This window comes from Macaca thibetana, chromosome 18 (assembly GCF_024542745.1).
Source record: "Macaca thibetana thibetana isolate TM-01 chromosome 18, ASM2454274v1, whole genome shotgun sequence".
Taxonomy (NCBI): Eukaryota; Metazoa; Chordata; class Mammalia; order Primates; family Cercopithecidae; genus Macaca; species Macaca thibetana.
In genome coordinates, this window is record NC_065595.1 from 35028660 (window position 1) to 35046809 (window position 18150).

The 18150-nt window shown below is 43.4% G+C and overlaps 2 protein-coding genes across 2 annotated transcripts in view; both read right to left on the reverse strand.

Moving 5' to 3' along the window:
* The window catches only part of HAUS1 (HAUS augmin like complex subunit 1), a 983957-nt gene that overhangs the window by 469126 nt on the left and 496681 nt on the right, over window positions 1-18150 (reverse strand). The window lies entirely within an intron of this gene.
* SLC14A2 (solute carrier family 14 member 2) overlaps window positions 1-18150 on the reverse strand; it is a 58985-nt gene that overhangs the window by 30755 nt on the left and 10080 nt on the right. Inside the window, exons 5-9 of the mRNA XM_050767983.1 lie at window positions 14504-14696; window positions 10099-10246; window positions 8591-8725; window positions 6740-6789; window positions 5766-5940 (exon numbers count right to left, since the gene is read on the reverse strand). Coding sequence (XP_050623940.1) covers window positions 5766-5940; window positions 6740-6789; window positions 8591-8725; window positions 10099-10246; window positions 14504-14696 — 701 coding nt within the window. The remainder of the gene's footprint in view (window positions 1-5765; window positions 5941-6739; window positions 6790-8590; window positions 8726-10098; window positions 10247-14503; window positions 14697-18150) is intronic.

An 18150-nucleotide genomic window follows, 5' to 3' on the forward strand; every position in this document is an offset into this window, starting at 1 on the left:
GTGCTGTGACCTTCAGTGGGCTCAGGCAGTCTGCATCCTCATCTTCACCCTAGGTGAGACTACTCACCTGGCCGGGTATATTCCCATAAAATGAATTCCTTGCAGGCAGGAGCTGTTCTGATTCTTTCCTAATTTGTCGTCAATCCTGGGGCCTGAGTAACACATTAATAGTTCCTCACGCAATGTCTTCTGGGTGAATGAGTGAATAAGGTTAGGCCATGAGGCAGACAGAACTTCTCAGCTCATGAAAGTTGGCAAATGGCCCTGGGCAGGTTACACAGGGGCCCATCTGTGATGGATTAAGGGGAATGGGCAGAAGCTTGGGGCCAGGAGTTGTGAGAAGCTGTATCTGATTTCTGGAGCAAGAGGAGATAGAAAATTAAAAAAAAAATCATAAGCACACATGGAGATTCTATTTTAGCCCTCATCTCAAAGATTTTCTGAAACTAAAAACATGATTTTTAAACTAAAAAAGTTCAACTTATCTGTTGAATTGAAGAAAAGAAAGGTTATTGTTGGGACCTAAATCAGTGGTCTGGAAGGTCAAATGGAAGGCATATCTCAAAGCAGAGCAAAAATACACATGATAAAAATTGTGAAGAAGAACACAAGCAACTTGAAATAGAGATCAAGGAGGCCTATCACATGGATATAGGAGTTCCAGAAACAGAAAAAACGAAGAGATAGAGGGAAACCGATAATGAAATCTTAGAAGAAAAGTCGCTAAGCTGAAGAAAGACTTGAGTTTGCAGATTTAAAGGCAGGATTGATGAGAAAAGACACCCCGGGCTTAGCTTCATAAAATCCCCGAACTCCGTAGACAAAAAAGACACCTAACAGTCATCTAGAAAGAAAGAACGGGTTATTTACAAAGGAAAAAGAATGAGATTGGCACCACATTTCTCATGTGTAGCACCCAAAAGCCAGAAAATGAAGGAACAACATCTAGAGACCACTGAGGGGAGAGACTGCGGGGCAGGAGCCCCACGCCTCCAAAATGTCACCATCTGCCAGGGTAAGAAACTCTGTCAACATGCAAAGAGTCAAAGAATATGTCACCATATTCTCTCATAGATTACTTGAAGAAAATACAAAGAGTTGTAAACAAGTAATAAATGAATTGGAACAGAGATAGCAAGACAGGGGAAGAAGAACAGATGAAAGAGTAATAAAAGGTAACATGTTCAATACAAATGGTAAACTCCAAATGGACGATAGAATGGCTGGGAATGTGTGATGTATGGGCTCAGTAAGAACTCTTGTGAAAAGAAGAGGCATATTGCAAGGGGAAAATAATTAAAAATGATAAATGATCTTAGCACAATTTAGGAGTGGGAGATGGCTGGAGAAGTAAACACATTTTAGGGACTGGGGCGCTGGGGAGGGGAATAGTGAAATTATTTCAAAGGCCATAGTTTCTCGGGGTAGGGAAAGGTCATTGGAGAAATGGGGTATCTTGTCAGGGAAAATTACTTTTCATCTTGTTTTTATAAGAGAGAAATATGCTTTTGATTATGAGTGTTGGGAAAGGAGCAGTAACCACTAGCAGAATGTAAAACAACAGTGGACCAAATTAACGAAGGGAAGAAAGAAAGAGGGAGTACCATGATCAAACTTGTGAAACGAGAAAAATGAAATAACAAAAAAGCAAAGAAAAATGAATAGTAAAAAAATAAAGTGAAAGAAAAAAACTAGTATATTAGTTATTACATAAGATGTGAAGAGGTTAACTTATTAAATTATAGAAACATTGAGATTAGGTAAAAACATGAAACATTGCCATATGTTATTTTTAAGAAATAGTTAAAAGTAAACAAAGTTAAAAATTAAAAATGATAAAGGTTAAAACAAAGGGATAAGAAAATATCAGAAAGAAGGAAGGTACAACAACATTAATATTGGTTAAGTTGGAGTGATGGTTAAAAACGTTAACTAGAATAAAGAGGGTAACTTATAATAGACAAAATTTATGAAGAATCAATGATTGTATAAATTAATAGGCATCAAACAATGTGGTAACTTATTATATGAGATAAATGCTTTAGAAACGCAAAATAAATTAATGAAACTGTACAATTATAGTTGATTTTTAACAAACTCTTTTCAGAATTAAGACCCCATATACAAAAAAATAAGAACATAGAGGAATTGAATAATACAATTAACAAATCAATTTAATATGTATTTCTTCAAAGTAAAATTTCATTTTATATGTCCAAAATCAGGTACTTGGCAACTAAGAAAAATTCACACAATTTTAAAATAAAGATTTTACAGGCCATATTTTCTGCTCATAATCCAATAAAACTAGATATACAAAGTTAAAAAATATCAAAAGATTCCTAAATGCTAGAAATTAAGAAACCCATTATTAAATAATCCTCAAACAACCAAAGAGGAATAGAAATTAAAATTACAAACTATTTAAAAAATGATAAATGTAGACTCCTTTATTCTAAAACCTATAGTACCCAGCTAAAGCCGTACTCAGGAGAAAATTAATAGCTGTAAATGACTTTGTTGTTAAAAGAGAAAGACCTAAAATGAAAGAATTCTATATCAATTTTAAAACATTAGAAAATAACATTTAAACCCTAAGGAAACAGGAAAAATAAATCAATAGAATACAAACCAAAACAAGTAGAAAGGACAAATAAATCCAAAATTGCTTCTTTGAAAAAGTCAATAAAATGAATGCACCCCTTGCAAACCTGATTAAAGAAAAGAGATAACAAAATTATGTAAGATTAGAAATGAGAAGGGGATAAAACCATGCATACAGGAGAGATTGAAATTATTCTATGAGAACATTGTAAGTAACTCTATGGCAACAAACCTCAAGATGAAGCAGAAAACTTGACTATGTCAATTATGGAAGAAATTGGAAAGATGATTTAAGATCTGCCATTTTAAAGTGCAGCAGGACAAGACTGTCGTGGCTGATAGTAGAATTCATCAGTGTTGTATGAGAGGAGATGAAGATGGGAGAAAGCGTTGGGGAGGGCAGAAACTGGGAGAGGGGAAGTGGAAGATGGGTGCCATAGGGAAAGAGTTTGAGACACAGCCTCCTCTAAAGTCCCTTTCTCTCCAAACGGACACACCTTTAATGACTGCATATTTGTGTTCAACATAGACACTATCATTTGTATAGCCAAGAGCTTTTGCTTGTAGTTTGGGGTGATGGTAGAAAAACTGCCAGAATATGGGTCCCCAAACCCTTCTTCTCTCATCATGTCCATGCAACCTCATGTTGGTGCTGTGAATCTGTAAGTTTAGAGATCTTTTACCTACCCATTCAGCAGGTGGCTGAGGCGAGGAAGCCCTGGGGAAGGTGGGACAAGATCACTCCAGGAGCGCTCTCCAGTCCCATGAGATGAGGTGAAGAGTTGGCAGGGGTTAGGGGAGTTGGTGGGAACAGAAAGCAATAATCTCATCCAAATCAGCTGAAATAATTTTTTATATCCAAATAGTTTTCCTCTCCTGGAGATCCAGTAAGCATGACTAAAAGACAGTTCCCAATCAGACCCAATGCTTTGGGTGGACAGTCTCAAAGGGCTTAATGAAGACAGGAGGGGATTTTCTAGGACAATGAATGGGGTCTCTGGTTCTGGTTATCTGTTGTTAAAATACTTTGGGAGCTTTGCCTCCATTTTGGGTAATTGAACCCCTTCTGGAAACGCAGCAGAGAACTGAAGCCCTTATCCTAATAATATAGAGGTTTTCCTGCATCATGGGATGGGACCACCTGATCTTCACACTCCCTTCCAACCTTGGGATTCTCTGAACCTCCCTGTCCTTCCTGCCTGGAAAACTCCAGCACTGAAGGGTCATCATTTTTTTTCCTTGTCCAAGAATGGTGTGCTTTCTGGCAGATGAGAGAACAGGGCGAGAGGTTGGAGAAGAGTGAGCCTTAGAAATAGTTCCCAGACAATGTGGAACTATTGGTTTAAAACTGCACCCCTTAGTGCACATCACTGTGCACTAAGTTCTCCAGTAGCCCCAGAGCAGGGCCTCCTGATTCCAGTTATGCTACTCTCACTTTTCTGAGCGTCCTCCATTTCCTGAGGGTCTTCATGCCGTCACCCAGCATGTCAAACTCCTTTGCTATGTCTGTTGCAAGGGACTTGGTGGTGTCTATCCGGGCCTGTGCACTGCCCACCAGTTTGTAAGCATTAATATGTTGACTGTCTCTATCAGGGATCTGCAAAATACAACTTGGGGACCAAATCTAGCTTACTGCCTGTTTAATAAAGTTTTATTGACACATAGCCATAATCATTCATTTACGTGTTGTCTATGGCTGCTTTTATGCTATAATGACAGGGTTAAGACTTTGCCAAAGAGAATATATGGCCTCCCATCAGAAAATATTTACTATCTGGCTCTTTACAGAAAAAGTTTGCTGACCCCTGATCTATATATACATTTAAAGACCAAATGAAAGCTATTGACTATAGTTGGGAAACCAAATTATGAAATTCATAGATAATTGTCTTTCCACCGTCAGGGCTACCTATTTGTCTTAAATATCATACACTTCATAAAGCTTCCCGTGCTCACAAGCAAATAGAAGAATGAAGTAGATTTCCCAAGCTTTTTACACATGGAAATCGGGTACTTTCCTTACCTGAAATCTCTGCTTAAAGATGCTGGTTTGATTTGTCCCAGCAATCCCATTATTGGGTATATACCCAAAGGATTATAAATCATTCTATTGTAAAGACACATACACACATATGCTCATTGCAGCACTATATATGATAGCAAAGTCTTGGAATCAACCCAAATACCCATCAGTGATAGACTGGATAAAGAAAATGTGGCACATATACACCACGGAATATTATGCAGCCATAAAAAAGAATGAGTTCATGTCCTTTGCAGGGACATGGATGAAGCTGAAAGCCATCATTCTAAGCAAACTAACACAGGAACAGAAAACCAAACACTGCACGTTCTCACTCATAAGTGGGAGTTGAACAACGAACACATGGACAAAGGGAGGGGAACATCACACACTGGGCCCTGTTGGGGGATGGGAGGCAAGGGGAAGGAGAGCACTAGGACAAATACCTAATGCATGTGGGGCTTAAAACCTAGATGACAGGAACTAGGAAATGCTTATCATGCATAATAAAGTCATATATAGGATTCTAATTTATTAATTCCTCCCTGCTATGGAATATCGCCTTGCCCCTTACAAAGACCACTGAATGGTCAAGACTCCTTTAGATAATTCCATGCCCCAGTTGTCCCTGTTTTGACTTTAAAATCCATCAGTGTAAAATTCTTCTCTCTGTGGTCATTAACCTCTAGCTCAGCCACTAGAGAGCCTTCCCTTCCTAGCCTGTGTCCCCTGACTTACCCCCCTACTCTGTGTCTGCTTAGGACACTCAAGTTTAATTTTATAGCATCTATTATTTAGTCTAACATGCCAAGGAGATCATCTGTTAATTACCTTTCCAAAGGACTACTGTTTTTGTTTTAAGTCAACAACATTTAAAACACACTCCTTATTGCTAACTCCAGAAATCTTACTGTAATACCAATTTCCCTTAATGCCGCACAGTAGGTAGTTATGGAGATTCAGGCAGAGAATGAAAATCAGCTTAGGGAAAGAAAGTTACAGGTGTGATTGGTTCTACACAGGTGCAAGGAGAGGCAAAGAAAGTGAGTGCTGCAACTGATTGAACCAGAGCTGAGAACACAGGGAGCAGACATCAGGTCAGGCAAAGAGCATTTCTTCCCGGAACGTGGCTAGTCACCACTGGGGGCCTTCTCTTCTTCACCGCTTTTCACCCTCAGGTAGTAGATGCGGTTGGCCTCGGGGTAGGTGACTTTGCTGAGTGGGAGCCTGAAGATGGCCGGGTTGTTGGTCGTCAGGAGCAGGAAGATGATGGCGGCAAGGCAGAAGGCCCAGGTGCCTGGTGGCACGCCCACCTGGAAACAAAAGCATTGGGGGCTGAAGAAGTTTCCTAGTTTGCTATGTTGGACTGGGGACCCTGGGGGAAAAGAATGTGATGGGCATTGAGGATGGAGATCCTCCCTCCAGTGAAGGCACTGATATTCCCAGATTTGCAATGTCACAGTAGTTGGTCAAGGAATTTGGGGCTGGATGCAGTGGCTCATGCCTGTAATCCCAGCATTTTGGAAGGCCAAGGTGGGAGGATCACTTGAGCCCAGACCAGCCTTGGCAACAAAGTGAGATCCCGTCTCTACAAAAAAATACAAGAGACAGCTGGGCATGGTGATGCATGCTTGTAGTCTCAGCTACTCAGGAGGTGGAACTGGGAGGATGGCTTGAATCCTGGGAGGTTGGAGCTGCAGTGAGCCAAGTTTGCACCACTGCACTCCAGCCTGGGCAACGGTGCGAGACCCTGTCTTGCAAAGAAAACAAAAACAAAACAGATAATTTGAGGCACAATCAGAATCTTTCAATGATGGAGCTGCAAATTGGTCCCCCACATCCAGTCACACAGTGCCATCTGTCCGTCCGTGTTTTCTGCTGCTAGTTACATTGCAATCTTTCTACACACACACACCTCACTCCCCTAGAGATACATGTATGCAATTGTCAATTCTCCTCTGGACAACCTTAGACAAACCTTGACAGAGATGTTGTGTGAGCACCAGCTACCATTATCCCCTCAATGTTCCTTTACCAGACCCCACAACCCCGTATGTCCGGAAGCTCTGGGAAGAGCACTTTGGGGTAGTGTTCAGGAGAATCCACACTTACCACTGACAAGATGTTGGAGATGGCTGCTTCCATGTATGCACAGAACAGGGCTGTGGAGGAACAAGGATCACCAGAGTGAGCTTCCCAGGGCCTTCCCACTAAGCCACTGCCATTGCGGCCTAGGGAGCCCAGACCAAGAACAGAAGCCCCGCCCTCTCTCCTGCAGCCTCAGATTCTGCACCATGCCCTGACATCTGGCATGCTTGCCTGGCATTATTTGTTATCTCTGTAGATAGGTGAGGCCCGTCTCCCACCAGACTGTTCATTCTTCAGGTAGAGATTAAAATTTATATTTCTTTTTGTCCCCTCTCTGCTTCTATAGTGGCCTTGCATAGAGTCAGGGGTCAATAAACATCATTTGCTTGTCTACGCTGATGGTAGTGAAGAGCTAGTACAGGCTGGATGATTGTCTGTTGTGGGGGAAGAGTGGTCAGACTATATGAGCTCCTGCCAAAGTCCCTCCTATTCAAAACTCTGAGCAGCTGTGATGCTGCTTGATGTTCACCAGGTCTCACCGGGGCTGAACCTTACCGGACCCCTGAACCAGTCCCCAGGAGCCAGGCAGCTGGGTTCCCCCATGGGAGCTGAGTCCTGAGGACAGCCAGGAAAGCTTGTCCATGTAGCTGGTGCCTCTGGACAAACTCCTTCTGCCCTGCAGCTTTGCTCTTTCTCCTTCTCTATCCAGAGCACCTCTTCCCTCTCTGTTTGTCAACTCCAATCCTACCAGAAGTGTTGTGATAAACCCTAGCCTCCCCCTGTAGGCTTCCCAGACGATTCCAGCCACTGGAATCTGCCACTTCTCTGAAGGCCAACGGCAGTTACAGTCTGAACCTCAAAATAGCGGGCACTTCTGACTTGACAAATATTTACTGGGCCCACTATCTCCATGCCCAGCCTCATGCTGGCTGCTGAGGGGGGCTACAAGGAATATGAAAGTCATTCTCAGTCTCCATGCATAAGTGAGAAAAAACAAAAGAGAAGCTGTTCCAGATGCTATTCTTCTGTTTCCTTGACTCCAGTTTTATTTATTAATGTCCTGTCCTGCTTCCAGAGAACAATGCCAGGAGAGGAGAGCTGGTGGGAAGCTGGGGCTGGGATTGACTCTCCCTTTTGCCATTAATAGCTATCTTCTAGGGCAAGTTAATTAGCCCCTCTGAGCCTCATTTCCTCATCTGTAAAATGGGCCAGGCAGGCTATGCCTGGTGGTATTCTGGGGGGGATTAAATGAGTTCATATATTTATATAACAGGGTATGGTGCTGGGATACAGGTATATGAGAAGGACTATGGCTGATTTCCCTTCTGGCAGCATATTCTGTATTTACTCTATGGAAATCGAGCTTGCATAATGTTGTTATGATTTTTAGTGCTCCTAGTACATCACCTCACTGGATCATTCCAACAACCTTTGTGGACGCTGCAGTCTTAGTAATTATTTGTGCAATTACTTCTCTTCTGCTAGGCTGTGGCTTCATGAGGATGTAGTCACCATGGTAACTTCTGTGCCTAGACTAGGTCCTGGCACTGGATGGTGCTGTATAAACAGTTGTTGAATGAGGAGTTATAGAGAGCAGGAATGCTGTCATTAGCACACAGGGAAATGTGTATGTGATTCCCTTGTAAACTTTACAACACTGTGTACGTGTAACACTATTAGGTGGTTGTGATCCCATTTGACAGAAAGGAACCTGAAATCCCAGCTGTTAAGGGCAGCACTGGCATTAGGACGCCAGCCATTGGCCTTTCTGTCACTGCTGAACAGTATTGATTAGTGGTTCCCATGGGTTTCACAGAGACAAGAAGGGAAGGAGTAGCCAGAGTAACCTGGTTGTCAGCTTTTCTGAACACCTACCACAGATGAGGGCCAGCAGGTGAGTCTGCCAGGTGAGGGCATAGAACATGCCCCCGATGGCGATGCAGGAGAGGACGCAGTTGTAGCTCCAGAGGCCTGTGTAGATGGTCTTGAAGGGCGTGGCCACGGACAGGGCTGTGGGACAAGGTGTGGTGTTTCTGTCTGATTCTGGGCCACAGAACAAAGACCACCCTGGGGCTGGTGCCAGGTCTCAGGGTGGCCTCCATACTGTTGTTCACCCCACATCTCCAAACCTGCCCATCAAAAGAGCCTCTACAAATGGCATCTGGTCTTAGGAAACCTTCAATGAGAAGAGAACAGTGGTTTCCAAATCAGTTATCCAAGCCACAGGCTTTACTTGGAGGTCCGACTATTTCCTCCTAGGTGAGAAGAGGCAAGGAGGTGGGATTCTAGGCCCCTTCTTACTCCTTTGACTACAGCAACTACAGTCTTAGCAAGAAAGATTCCAAAAAGCTTTAGAAGATTTAAACAAATATTTTTAAAACGTTGTTTCAAATGGCCCAGAAAAATATTTCTTTACCCTTATGGATATATGTAGATAAAGGAATGATACAGCAGAAGGAGTAAGATGTGGGTATATCTGGGGAAAGAATTTACAGATGCCTCATATTTTTATTTTTACCATTTTTTGATGAGTTTAAAATTATTTCCAAATAAAAAAATACTTTTAAAAATTTTGCTTCCAAAAAATCTTTGAAAAATATTGGAAGAAGTCTAAAACAGGTTCCTACTCTCAATGCTACTACCCCAATCTCTGACTCTGCTGTCAGAAAGAGCAAATACCTATCTAAATGTGTGTACATACATATACACAGGTAACAATATTAAAGCACATTTGTCAAATGGCAATCCAATGTTTGAGAACAATTTTCTTTGTATCTTACCAAAAATTTCAAAGTGCTGGGACATTTATTATATCACAGTTGGTCTTGGTTACTGCTCCCGCCCCCATCCTGTGTCCCTCCAGCACCCTCAGCTCTAGGGGCTCAGTTTGCAGGCCAGCTTTGTTCTTACCCCTTTGCATCTCTCCATGTTGTTGTTTGTTTGTTTGTTTGCTTGTTTGGTTTTTTTCTTTTTTTTTCTTTTTTGAGACGGAGTCTCACTCTATTGCCCAGGCTGGAGTGAAGTGGTACGATCTTGGCTCATTGTAATCCCTGCCTCCTGGGTTCAAGCGATTCTCTTGCCTTAGCTTCCTGAGTAGCTGGGATTACAGGTGCCCACCACCATGCCCAGCTAATTTTTGTACTTTTAAACTTTAATTTAATTTTATTTTTTAGTAGAGATGGGTTTTCACCTTGAGCTCAGGTCATCTGTCTGCCTCGACCTCCCAAAGTGCTGGGATTACAGGCGTGAGCCACCATGCCTGGCTCCCTGAAAGTATTTAAAACTTCAGGGAAGAGAATGTCTGGAAGATTTGCTGTATGTAGGGGAGAAGTGACCTCAAGTGAATTATCCTGAGGACCTGAAGAAAGGGAGCTCTGTCCTACCTGCTAGCAGCCCCACGATTGAGCCAATGGCTGCATGCAAGCAGATGAGTGGCGAGGAGATGAACAGAGCCACCAGGAACACACCGCCTGTCCAGGGATTGTCACAGCCGTACACCTGACCGACCCCAACAGGGATGGCTTGTAAGAGCTGCAAAGTTAACAGAATACAGGTCACTGGAGCATGGACCAGTAATGTAAAACCAGACTCAGGACCAGATTTGATCCATTCCTTGGGGGAGTAATCGAGTGGAACAGGAGGATGACTGCACCTTCCAGTGTGTGAGAGAACACGGGAGGCATGAGCTGGAACAAACAGCTCCTCACTCCACCACCCAGCAGGCATCTGAGCATCCCTCATGCAAAGCCAGGGCCCCCAGCACAGGCTGGGCATGGATGCTTCTGAGGAACATATGGCTTCTGCTTTGAGGGGACCAGAATGCACCTCCTCCCTAGAATGCCAATGGGAGTTTCAGGGCTCTTGGGGATTTCCTCTAGACCTTCTGAAATCCATACAAATATTCTAGGAATATTGGAAATATAATAGGCCATTTTGATATATGATTTGACTAAAAGTCACCCAGCCTGTTGGTAGCCAAGTGCAGACTAGAGGCTCTGAGCTTGACCCCTCGCTCAGGTCTGAGGTCTTTGTCACCCTTGCTGTCTCTTTGTCAAGCCACTGCTGACACATCCTCTTTGCTGGCCCCTGGCCATTCACAGCTACCCTGGGGGTTGTGAGCCCTTGGAAAGGAGGAGTAGGTGTGTCCCCTGCTCACAGAGACTGCATAGCATTGTGGAAAGGTAGTATGTGGAACATCTGGAGAATGGCCTGAAGTCCAAACATCCCTGAGCCTGAGAGTAACTTGGTGGTGCTGGAATTCGGGAGGATTTATTTGGCAATGCTGTCAGATGGCTTTTCTTCAGCCAGGCTGAATTGTGGATATTTTGGAGTCCTTTGAGGGCAGAAAAAGAAAGGAGGGAGAATGGCAGGGCAGGCAGAGCACTGGCCTGGGAGTAGAGGGCTCCAGCTTCCATCAGGGCTCTGCACAGTTCATTGTATGGCTGTGAGCATGTCACATCCTCATCTATAGCATGAGGAGGCTGGCTTGGCAGATGATCTTCCAGCTTTAAGACTCTGTAGTTCTTTTCATAATTGCCAGGTCACATGACCTCTGTGAGGACAGGGCCCTTTATGCCCAGGTACATCATAGGTGCTTAACAAATAGGAATTGATTAGGTCAGTGGTTCCCAAACTTTGCTGTACAGTAGAATCCTCTGGGAATCTTTAAACAAACACTGATGGCCAGCTGTTCCCTAGACATTCTGATTTAATTGATACGGGGCATGGTGGGGCTTAGGTGAGTCTGGCATGCACTGGAGATGAGTTACGGATGATCCACTGTCGATGTTGCTACAGACGCTGGGAATCATTTAGTTTCTCCCTTTGGACCAGATTTTGTACTTTTTTGACAATTTGATTTAATTCTGGAATAAGTATGATTTCTTCAGGGAGTAGTATTTGAAGAGCCTAGAGGGCTCTTAAGCTTTGCCCACTCTTGTATCTGAATGAATGGCCTTTTAATAACCAAATGCTATTTGGACCAGAGTCTATAATCTTGTGAAAGGAATGGCAAGGGTGGGGTGCTCAATCATATTTATAGAAACCCAGAAAACACTTTGTACCAGACCGGGGAACTCAGTTTAAATGTTGGGAACAGGCTGGAAGTCTACTTAATAAATACCCCATGATTGCCAAGATCTGAGGAATGCGGGATGCTGAGGGGAGTTCACATCCACCTTTCCATGTGGGAATGCAGATTTTAAACTCAAGGGCTCAAGAATGAGAGGAATGAGGGAATGAGGGGTCTTGCAATGGAGCCTGGGTTTAGAATGAAGCTTCCTCCACTGGGATCCACATTTCAGCCTGGTGAGCTGTTCCCCAGGTGGCCTTCCCTCCCAGCACACTGCTCCCAGGCCGCAGCTGACACCCTGGGTGAAGGGCAGTCAGGTGTGCCATGGAAATTTACTGAGCACCAGGCCTTCTCCACACTCCTCATAATTCTTATGTAGCAACAACAAGCTGATTAAACAAATAGGAAGGCCTTTCTCTGTTGTTTCAAAGAGAAAGAGGGAAGTGGCATTGATTCTTCAAAACTCAGATCCAGAAGGTGGAAAGAGAAGGAAGGTGGTTGTCAGAGTGGTGGGCTGGTGGGGTGTTAAGGGGGTGGGTATGGGTCTCAGGATGCCTGGGTTTGGTTCCTACCGCTTTCTAATTGCTTATTTTGAAGGTGAACAAGAGGCATCTTTTCTCTGTGACCCATACCACACTGTCGATGTTGCTATAGACGCTGGGAATCATTTAGTTTCTCCCTTTGGACCAGATTTTGTACTTTTTTGACAATTTGATTTAATTCTGGAATAAGTATGATTTCTTCAGGGAGTAGTATTTGAAGAGCCTAGAGGGCTCTTAAGCTTTGCCCACTCTTGTATCTGAATGAATGGCCTTTTAATAACCAAATGCTATTTGGACCAGAGTCTATAATCTTGTGAAAGGAATGGCAAGGGTGGACCATACCACACTGGTCCCCTCGGTGTTGGGTTGTCCGGCTAGCAGTGTGGAGTCGGGGCTCGGAGAGACTTTCTTCCTGCTGGTGCCACATGTGCCTTTGGCCATTACTTGGGCAATACCTCATGCATAGGGATCAGGGACAGCCTGTGGCCTGATTGTCAGACGGCCTGTCACCGATGCTCCTGGCGGAATTTTGAGTGTCGTGCCTGCTCCTGCTCTGCCTGTTTTCCACCTGAGAAGGTGGGCTTTCCCTTAAATGCAGAGCTCTGTCTTTTCCATGTTCTTGGGTTTATGCCCTAACACTGCCACTCGTGCCCCAGCCCCAGCCTCAGACACAACTTGAAAAGGTTTTGCATTGTTTGCTGCAGTGTTAACAACCACGGCTGGGGAAGCATTTCCTTTTCTGCTGGGTTTAGGTTTAGAGTGTGGCTGTCCCTGGAGGACCCTGGAGTGGTAGCTCCAGAGCTGAGCACAGCAGCAGGCTACACTGAGGTTGCAGCACACCTAGACGGGCAGGACTCAAGCATCGTATCACACAAACAATATTTGAGGACTTAGGTTATGATAGCAAATATTCAAAAGACTGTTGCAGAAACAATAGCCTGAATTGCTCTAGAAAGCAGACTGGAACCAATGGGTGAAAGAAAAAGGGAGATGGATTTCTGATGAAGGTAAAGAACACTGCAACATGACAGGGTGGATTGCACCAATAAGTAGGGGATTTTGCCTCACTGGGATTGTTCAAGCTGCATGTACATGTCCTGCCTTGGACTAGGCGGGTGATGGTTCAAAGCTTAGGCTTTGTGTCAGGCTGCCTGGGGTTTAAGAACAGGCACTATCTGCAGTTGGACTTTGGGCAACTAACCCTCTCTGTGTCTTAGTTTTCTCACCTATAAAATAGTGATAATGATGGTACCTACAGTATTAGGTTATATTATGAGGGCTAAATGAGTTAATATGTCAAGGGCTTGGAACAGTATCTGATACATAGTAAGCTTGCTAAGTATTAGCTATTAGCTATCTCTGTTCATTAACAAGGCCAAAGTTTTACAATTCTATATATTTAATCTTATGTTAGATCTTTACTATATTCCTATATCTTCAATGTCTAGAGATCAGCAGATTAATGAATATGTACATTTACCACAAAAGGACAGAAAGCAGGGTTTCTCCCCTTTGGCCCTATTGACACTTTGTTCTGTATTACTCTCTGCAGGGGCAGGGGGAAGCTGTCTTGTGCATCGTAGGATGTTTGGCAGCGTCCCTGGCCTTTACTCATTAGATGTCAGTGGCACCTCTCTAGTCTTGACAATAAAAATGTCTCCAGACATTGCCTAATGTCTCCAAGGGGCAAAATTATCCCTGCCTGAGAACCACTAAGAGAGAGAGTATATAAAAATTAACCCTCTGCCTTCTATGCTAATGCCTTTAAAATCCTAATTTTAAATGTTTATTTTAGTATCTTGCCCCTTTATCTGACTATACATTTTATCTAATATCTTTTACTCAACCACCATGATTCTGTACTGTCAACGCTTATCTGTTCACTTGTGTGCTGGAGTTTCCCTGTATAGAATGCAGGCTTCACAAGAGCAGGATGTCATCTTTGTGTGTTCTCAGTATCTGAAAAAGTATCCAGGCCGCGTTACTTGTTCAATAAGTACTTGTTGAAAGGATCTATGGACATGGCAGCAACCTTTTCTGATACCCTGCTGAGGCCCATCATCTGGCAGAGAAGTTTCTAGAGAAGCTGAGAGCATGGGTAATCCACAAATTGGTTGGCAAGAAGGCCTGCAGTGGAATATGGGGGTCTCAACTCATCACCACTGGGTAACTTACCAGGGGCATTTCCATCTCTGTCCAGGTGATATTGGGCACTGAAGACACAGGCTCTACCAGTGTTGTGGGGAAGAAGAGGTTGTAGTGGCCTGTGGCTGCAAGGTACAAGGTGACTGCAATGTTGAAGGGCAGCGTGAAGACTGGGAGGTCCCACTTGCTGAAGATGGAATTCAAGGCACTAGAAAGAACTGGGCTGCAGATGGAAGAGACAAACGGTTAATCCCTGTGACATCCTGAGGTCTACATTGTCTCAGCAGCTCTGGCCACTGTATCATCCACTGACTCCTCTCCTAGGCACAGCGTTTCTGGCCCCCTTGAGACTCCAGTGTTCCACTGATCTGGGATAGGGAATAAGGTATTCAATTTCAGCTCTTACCTTTTTTTCTTTTCTTTTCTTTTTTTTTGGCCAATTTATTGTCATCTGCTTCATAAGCTTACACCACTGAGAAACACATTTTAAAAATATCGTAACTTATTTTGAGTAAAACACTTTATAAAATAATGGAAATATTTCCTTGTTTTTTAAACCGAGAAAACTAAACAAAATGTGACCCTTACAAAATGTAACGTGTTGCCTTTGAATCACCAAGGTGTACAATGACTATTGTTCAGGGCTGTGATAACATTTTAGAAGACTGACCTTCTAGGAGGAGGCTGCAATGGCATATGGGCAAGTTGCAGGTCTAATTTCAGCAAAAATACTTGGAGCTACTCTGGAAACTGCCAGGGGAAAAATAGGACCTTCAGTTGTTTTACCCTCTGTCTTCTTCACCTTTTCCTTGGAAAGAGAATGGATGTTGGCGACAGACAAAGCTTAGCGCAAATCCTAACTCACTCCTATGGGTACAGGCTGAAGGAACATTGTTAGGTAATTAATCTCCCTTAGCTTCAGTTTCCTCTGGAAGGCACCAGCCACCCTAGACACCGAATACCCCACATCACCCACACTCAGTGACCTGCTGGGCAAAACCTGAAGTTGCATGATTTGTTTAAATGGTCTGCTTTTAATGAATGACCATGAATTTCAAAAAGGCATTTAAGACTTCCTGAAAACCCTCCTACACGTCCCTTGCCAATTAACTCTCCAACTTACTGAGACAAGTATTTCACATTTTCACCTTTCTCCTCAAATCTTTACTGTCTGCTTCCCTTTAGCCTCAGCCAACCACCTGGCTTTACTTCATTAAGAAAATAGAAGTGACAAGATGAGAAAGGCTTGTTTTCCCAGCCATAAAATCCACACCCTGTCTGCTTTCTTCCCACATACTCTGCCTCTCCGCCTTTTTCACATAATTGAAGCGTCCCTGCTCCTTCATCAGGACAATTCTTTTCCCTTTTCTTTGGATCTAATCTGCCTCAGGGACTTCATTCCTGTAATTTTCTCCTTTCTCTCCTACAGCTTTAATCCCTTCTTTTTCTTCAGATCATTCTCATCAGGATATAACATGCTCTAGTGTCTTCTACCTTTAAACATCTTCCCCCTTTAACCTGATGGCCACTCCAGCTGTGGCTCCATTTCTCTGCTCCCTTCAGGGCAATATCCTTCGAAATGTTTGGCTTTCTGTGCTGTCCCCAATCTTTTCCTCCTAGTCTTTCCCAAACCCACTTCAATCAGGTGTGTGCCCTCATTACACCATGGAAATGGCTCTTGTCCATTTCACCAATGGCATCTATCTTGCCAAGTCCATGGTCATTCCCCATTGCTTTGATTTGACAGTTGGACCTGCCCACCTATTGAAATACTTTCTGTCTGGGCTACCGTGACACTGGATTTTCTTAGTTTTCTTCTTGCCTGCTCCTTCTTAGTCTTTTTTGATGGTTTTTCCCCTTTCTTGCCAGACTTCTAAATGATGGAAAAGCATATGATTCTGTCTTGAATCTTTTCTCTCTCTCTCTTAAAAAAATCTTCTCTGTTGGGTGATTGCCTTTAGTACCATAGATGAAAGCTTCTGTGTGCTTCCGCCTCCCGAATCTTGATCATATCACTGTGTTCCAGATTTGTATATCCAATTACCTTTACAACATCTCCACTTGGAAGTCCATAGTATAATGTGTCCAAACAGAATTCTTAATTTGTATCCTGTCTCCTGCCACCAACTGTCAGGCCTCTGAACCCAAGCTCAGCCATCATATCCCCAGTGACCTGCATGTATACATCCAGATGGCCTGAAGCAACTGAAGATCCACAGAAGTGAAAATAGCCTTAACTGATGACATTCCACCATTGTGATTTTTTCTGCCCCACCCTAACTGATCAAAGTTCTTTATAATCTCCCCCACCCTTAAGAAGTTTCTTTGTAATTCTCCCCAGTCTTGAGAATGTACTTTGTGAGATCCACTGCCTATCCCAAAACCTATAAGAACTAATGATAATCCCACCATCCTTTGCTGACTCCTTTTACGGACTCAGCCTGCCTGCACCCAGGTAAAATAAACAGCCATGTTGCTCACACAAAGCCTGTTTGGTGATCTTTTCACACGGACGCGTGAAACAACAACCAGTTCTCTTGGTCTTTTGTATTAACCCAGGTACTCGGGCACATTATAGGAGTGTATTCGATTTTCTTTTCTTTTCCTTTTCTTGGTATTCCACAACATCCCAACAAGTTGTGTTGCCTCTGTTGTCCTTAAAATATACCCCAGACCCACTCACTTCTTACCATGTTCATGGATATTACTCTAATCTAAACACTGTCATCTCTGTGGGGTTTTGTAGCAGATAATTGTGGATTATTGTAGCAGATGCTTCCAGTATCTAGTCTTACTCCAGTTAAAATCCGTTTCCATCCTGCAAGCAGAGTGATTTGTTTAGATTTAAACCATATCCCATTACACCTCTGCCTAAAACTCTCCAACTGCTTTCTATCACAGCTGATAAGCTGATACAGAAATCAGTCTTACTGGGTCTTCAGGGTGTACCTGGTCTGACTCTCATTGAGTCTCTGCCCTCCCCTCCTGCCACTCCTCCATCCTTCACTGGGCTTCTGCCACACCAGTCTTGTCTGTCTTCCTAGAATACATCATCACACTTCCCCATTTGGGGGCTGCTTCTGCCTGCAACATCCTTCACCCACGTCTTCAGATGACAGATGCCTTCTTATCATTTAGGCGACAGCTCAAATGTCCCCTCTGCAAAGTTGTCTTCTCTGATCACACATGTCTGGAATCATTTGCTGTCCCATTTAGCCTCTCTTGCTTTCCTCAAAGCACTTATCACATCTTGAAATGATCCCTTTTATTAACTAGTTTATAAGTTTATTTCTGTCTTAGCCAAGAAGAATGTTAGCTCCAAGGGAATAGAGACTTTTCCTTGTTTACAAATATTCCCAGCATCTGGGATCGACCTTTCACTCAACAAATAGTTTCAGGCACTCAATAGATACTTGTTTACTGAACGAACCTGGAAAATGGCACTACTAATACCTGCCCTATGACTTGAATTTCAGGGACCCCATAAATGGATTGATGAATGCACTGGAGTAATAGCACAGAGCCCAGGGTGGGGTGCTTAGTGTTTTTTGTCCTTTAAATTGGGAAGTGGGATGGAGGGCACTGAAGTCTAATTGCCAGCCAGTGCAATGTGGCTGAGGAGCTGTGCTGAGGGGCTTAATCTATGTAGTTTTAAACCAAATGTATGCAAATGAAGG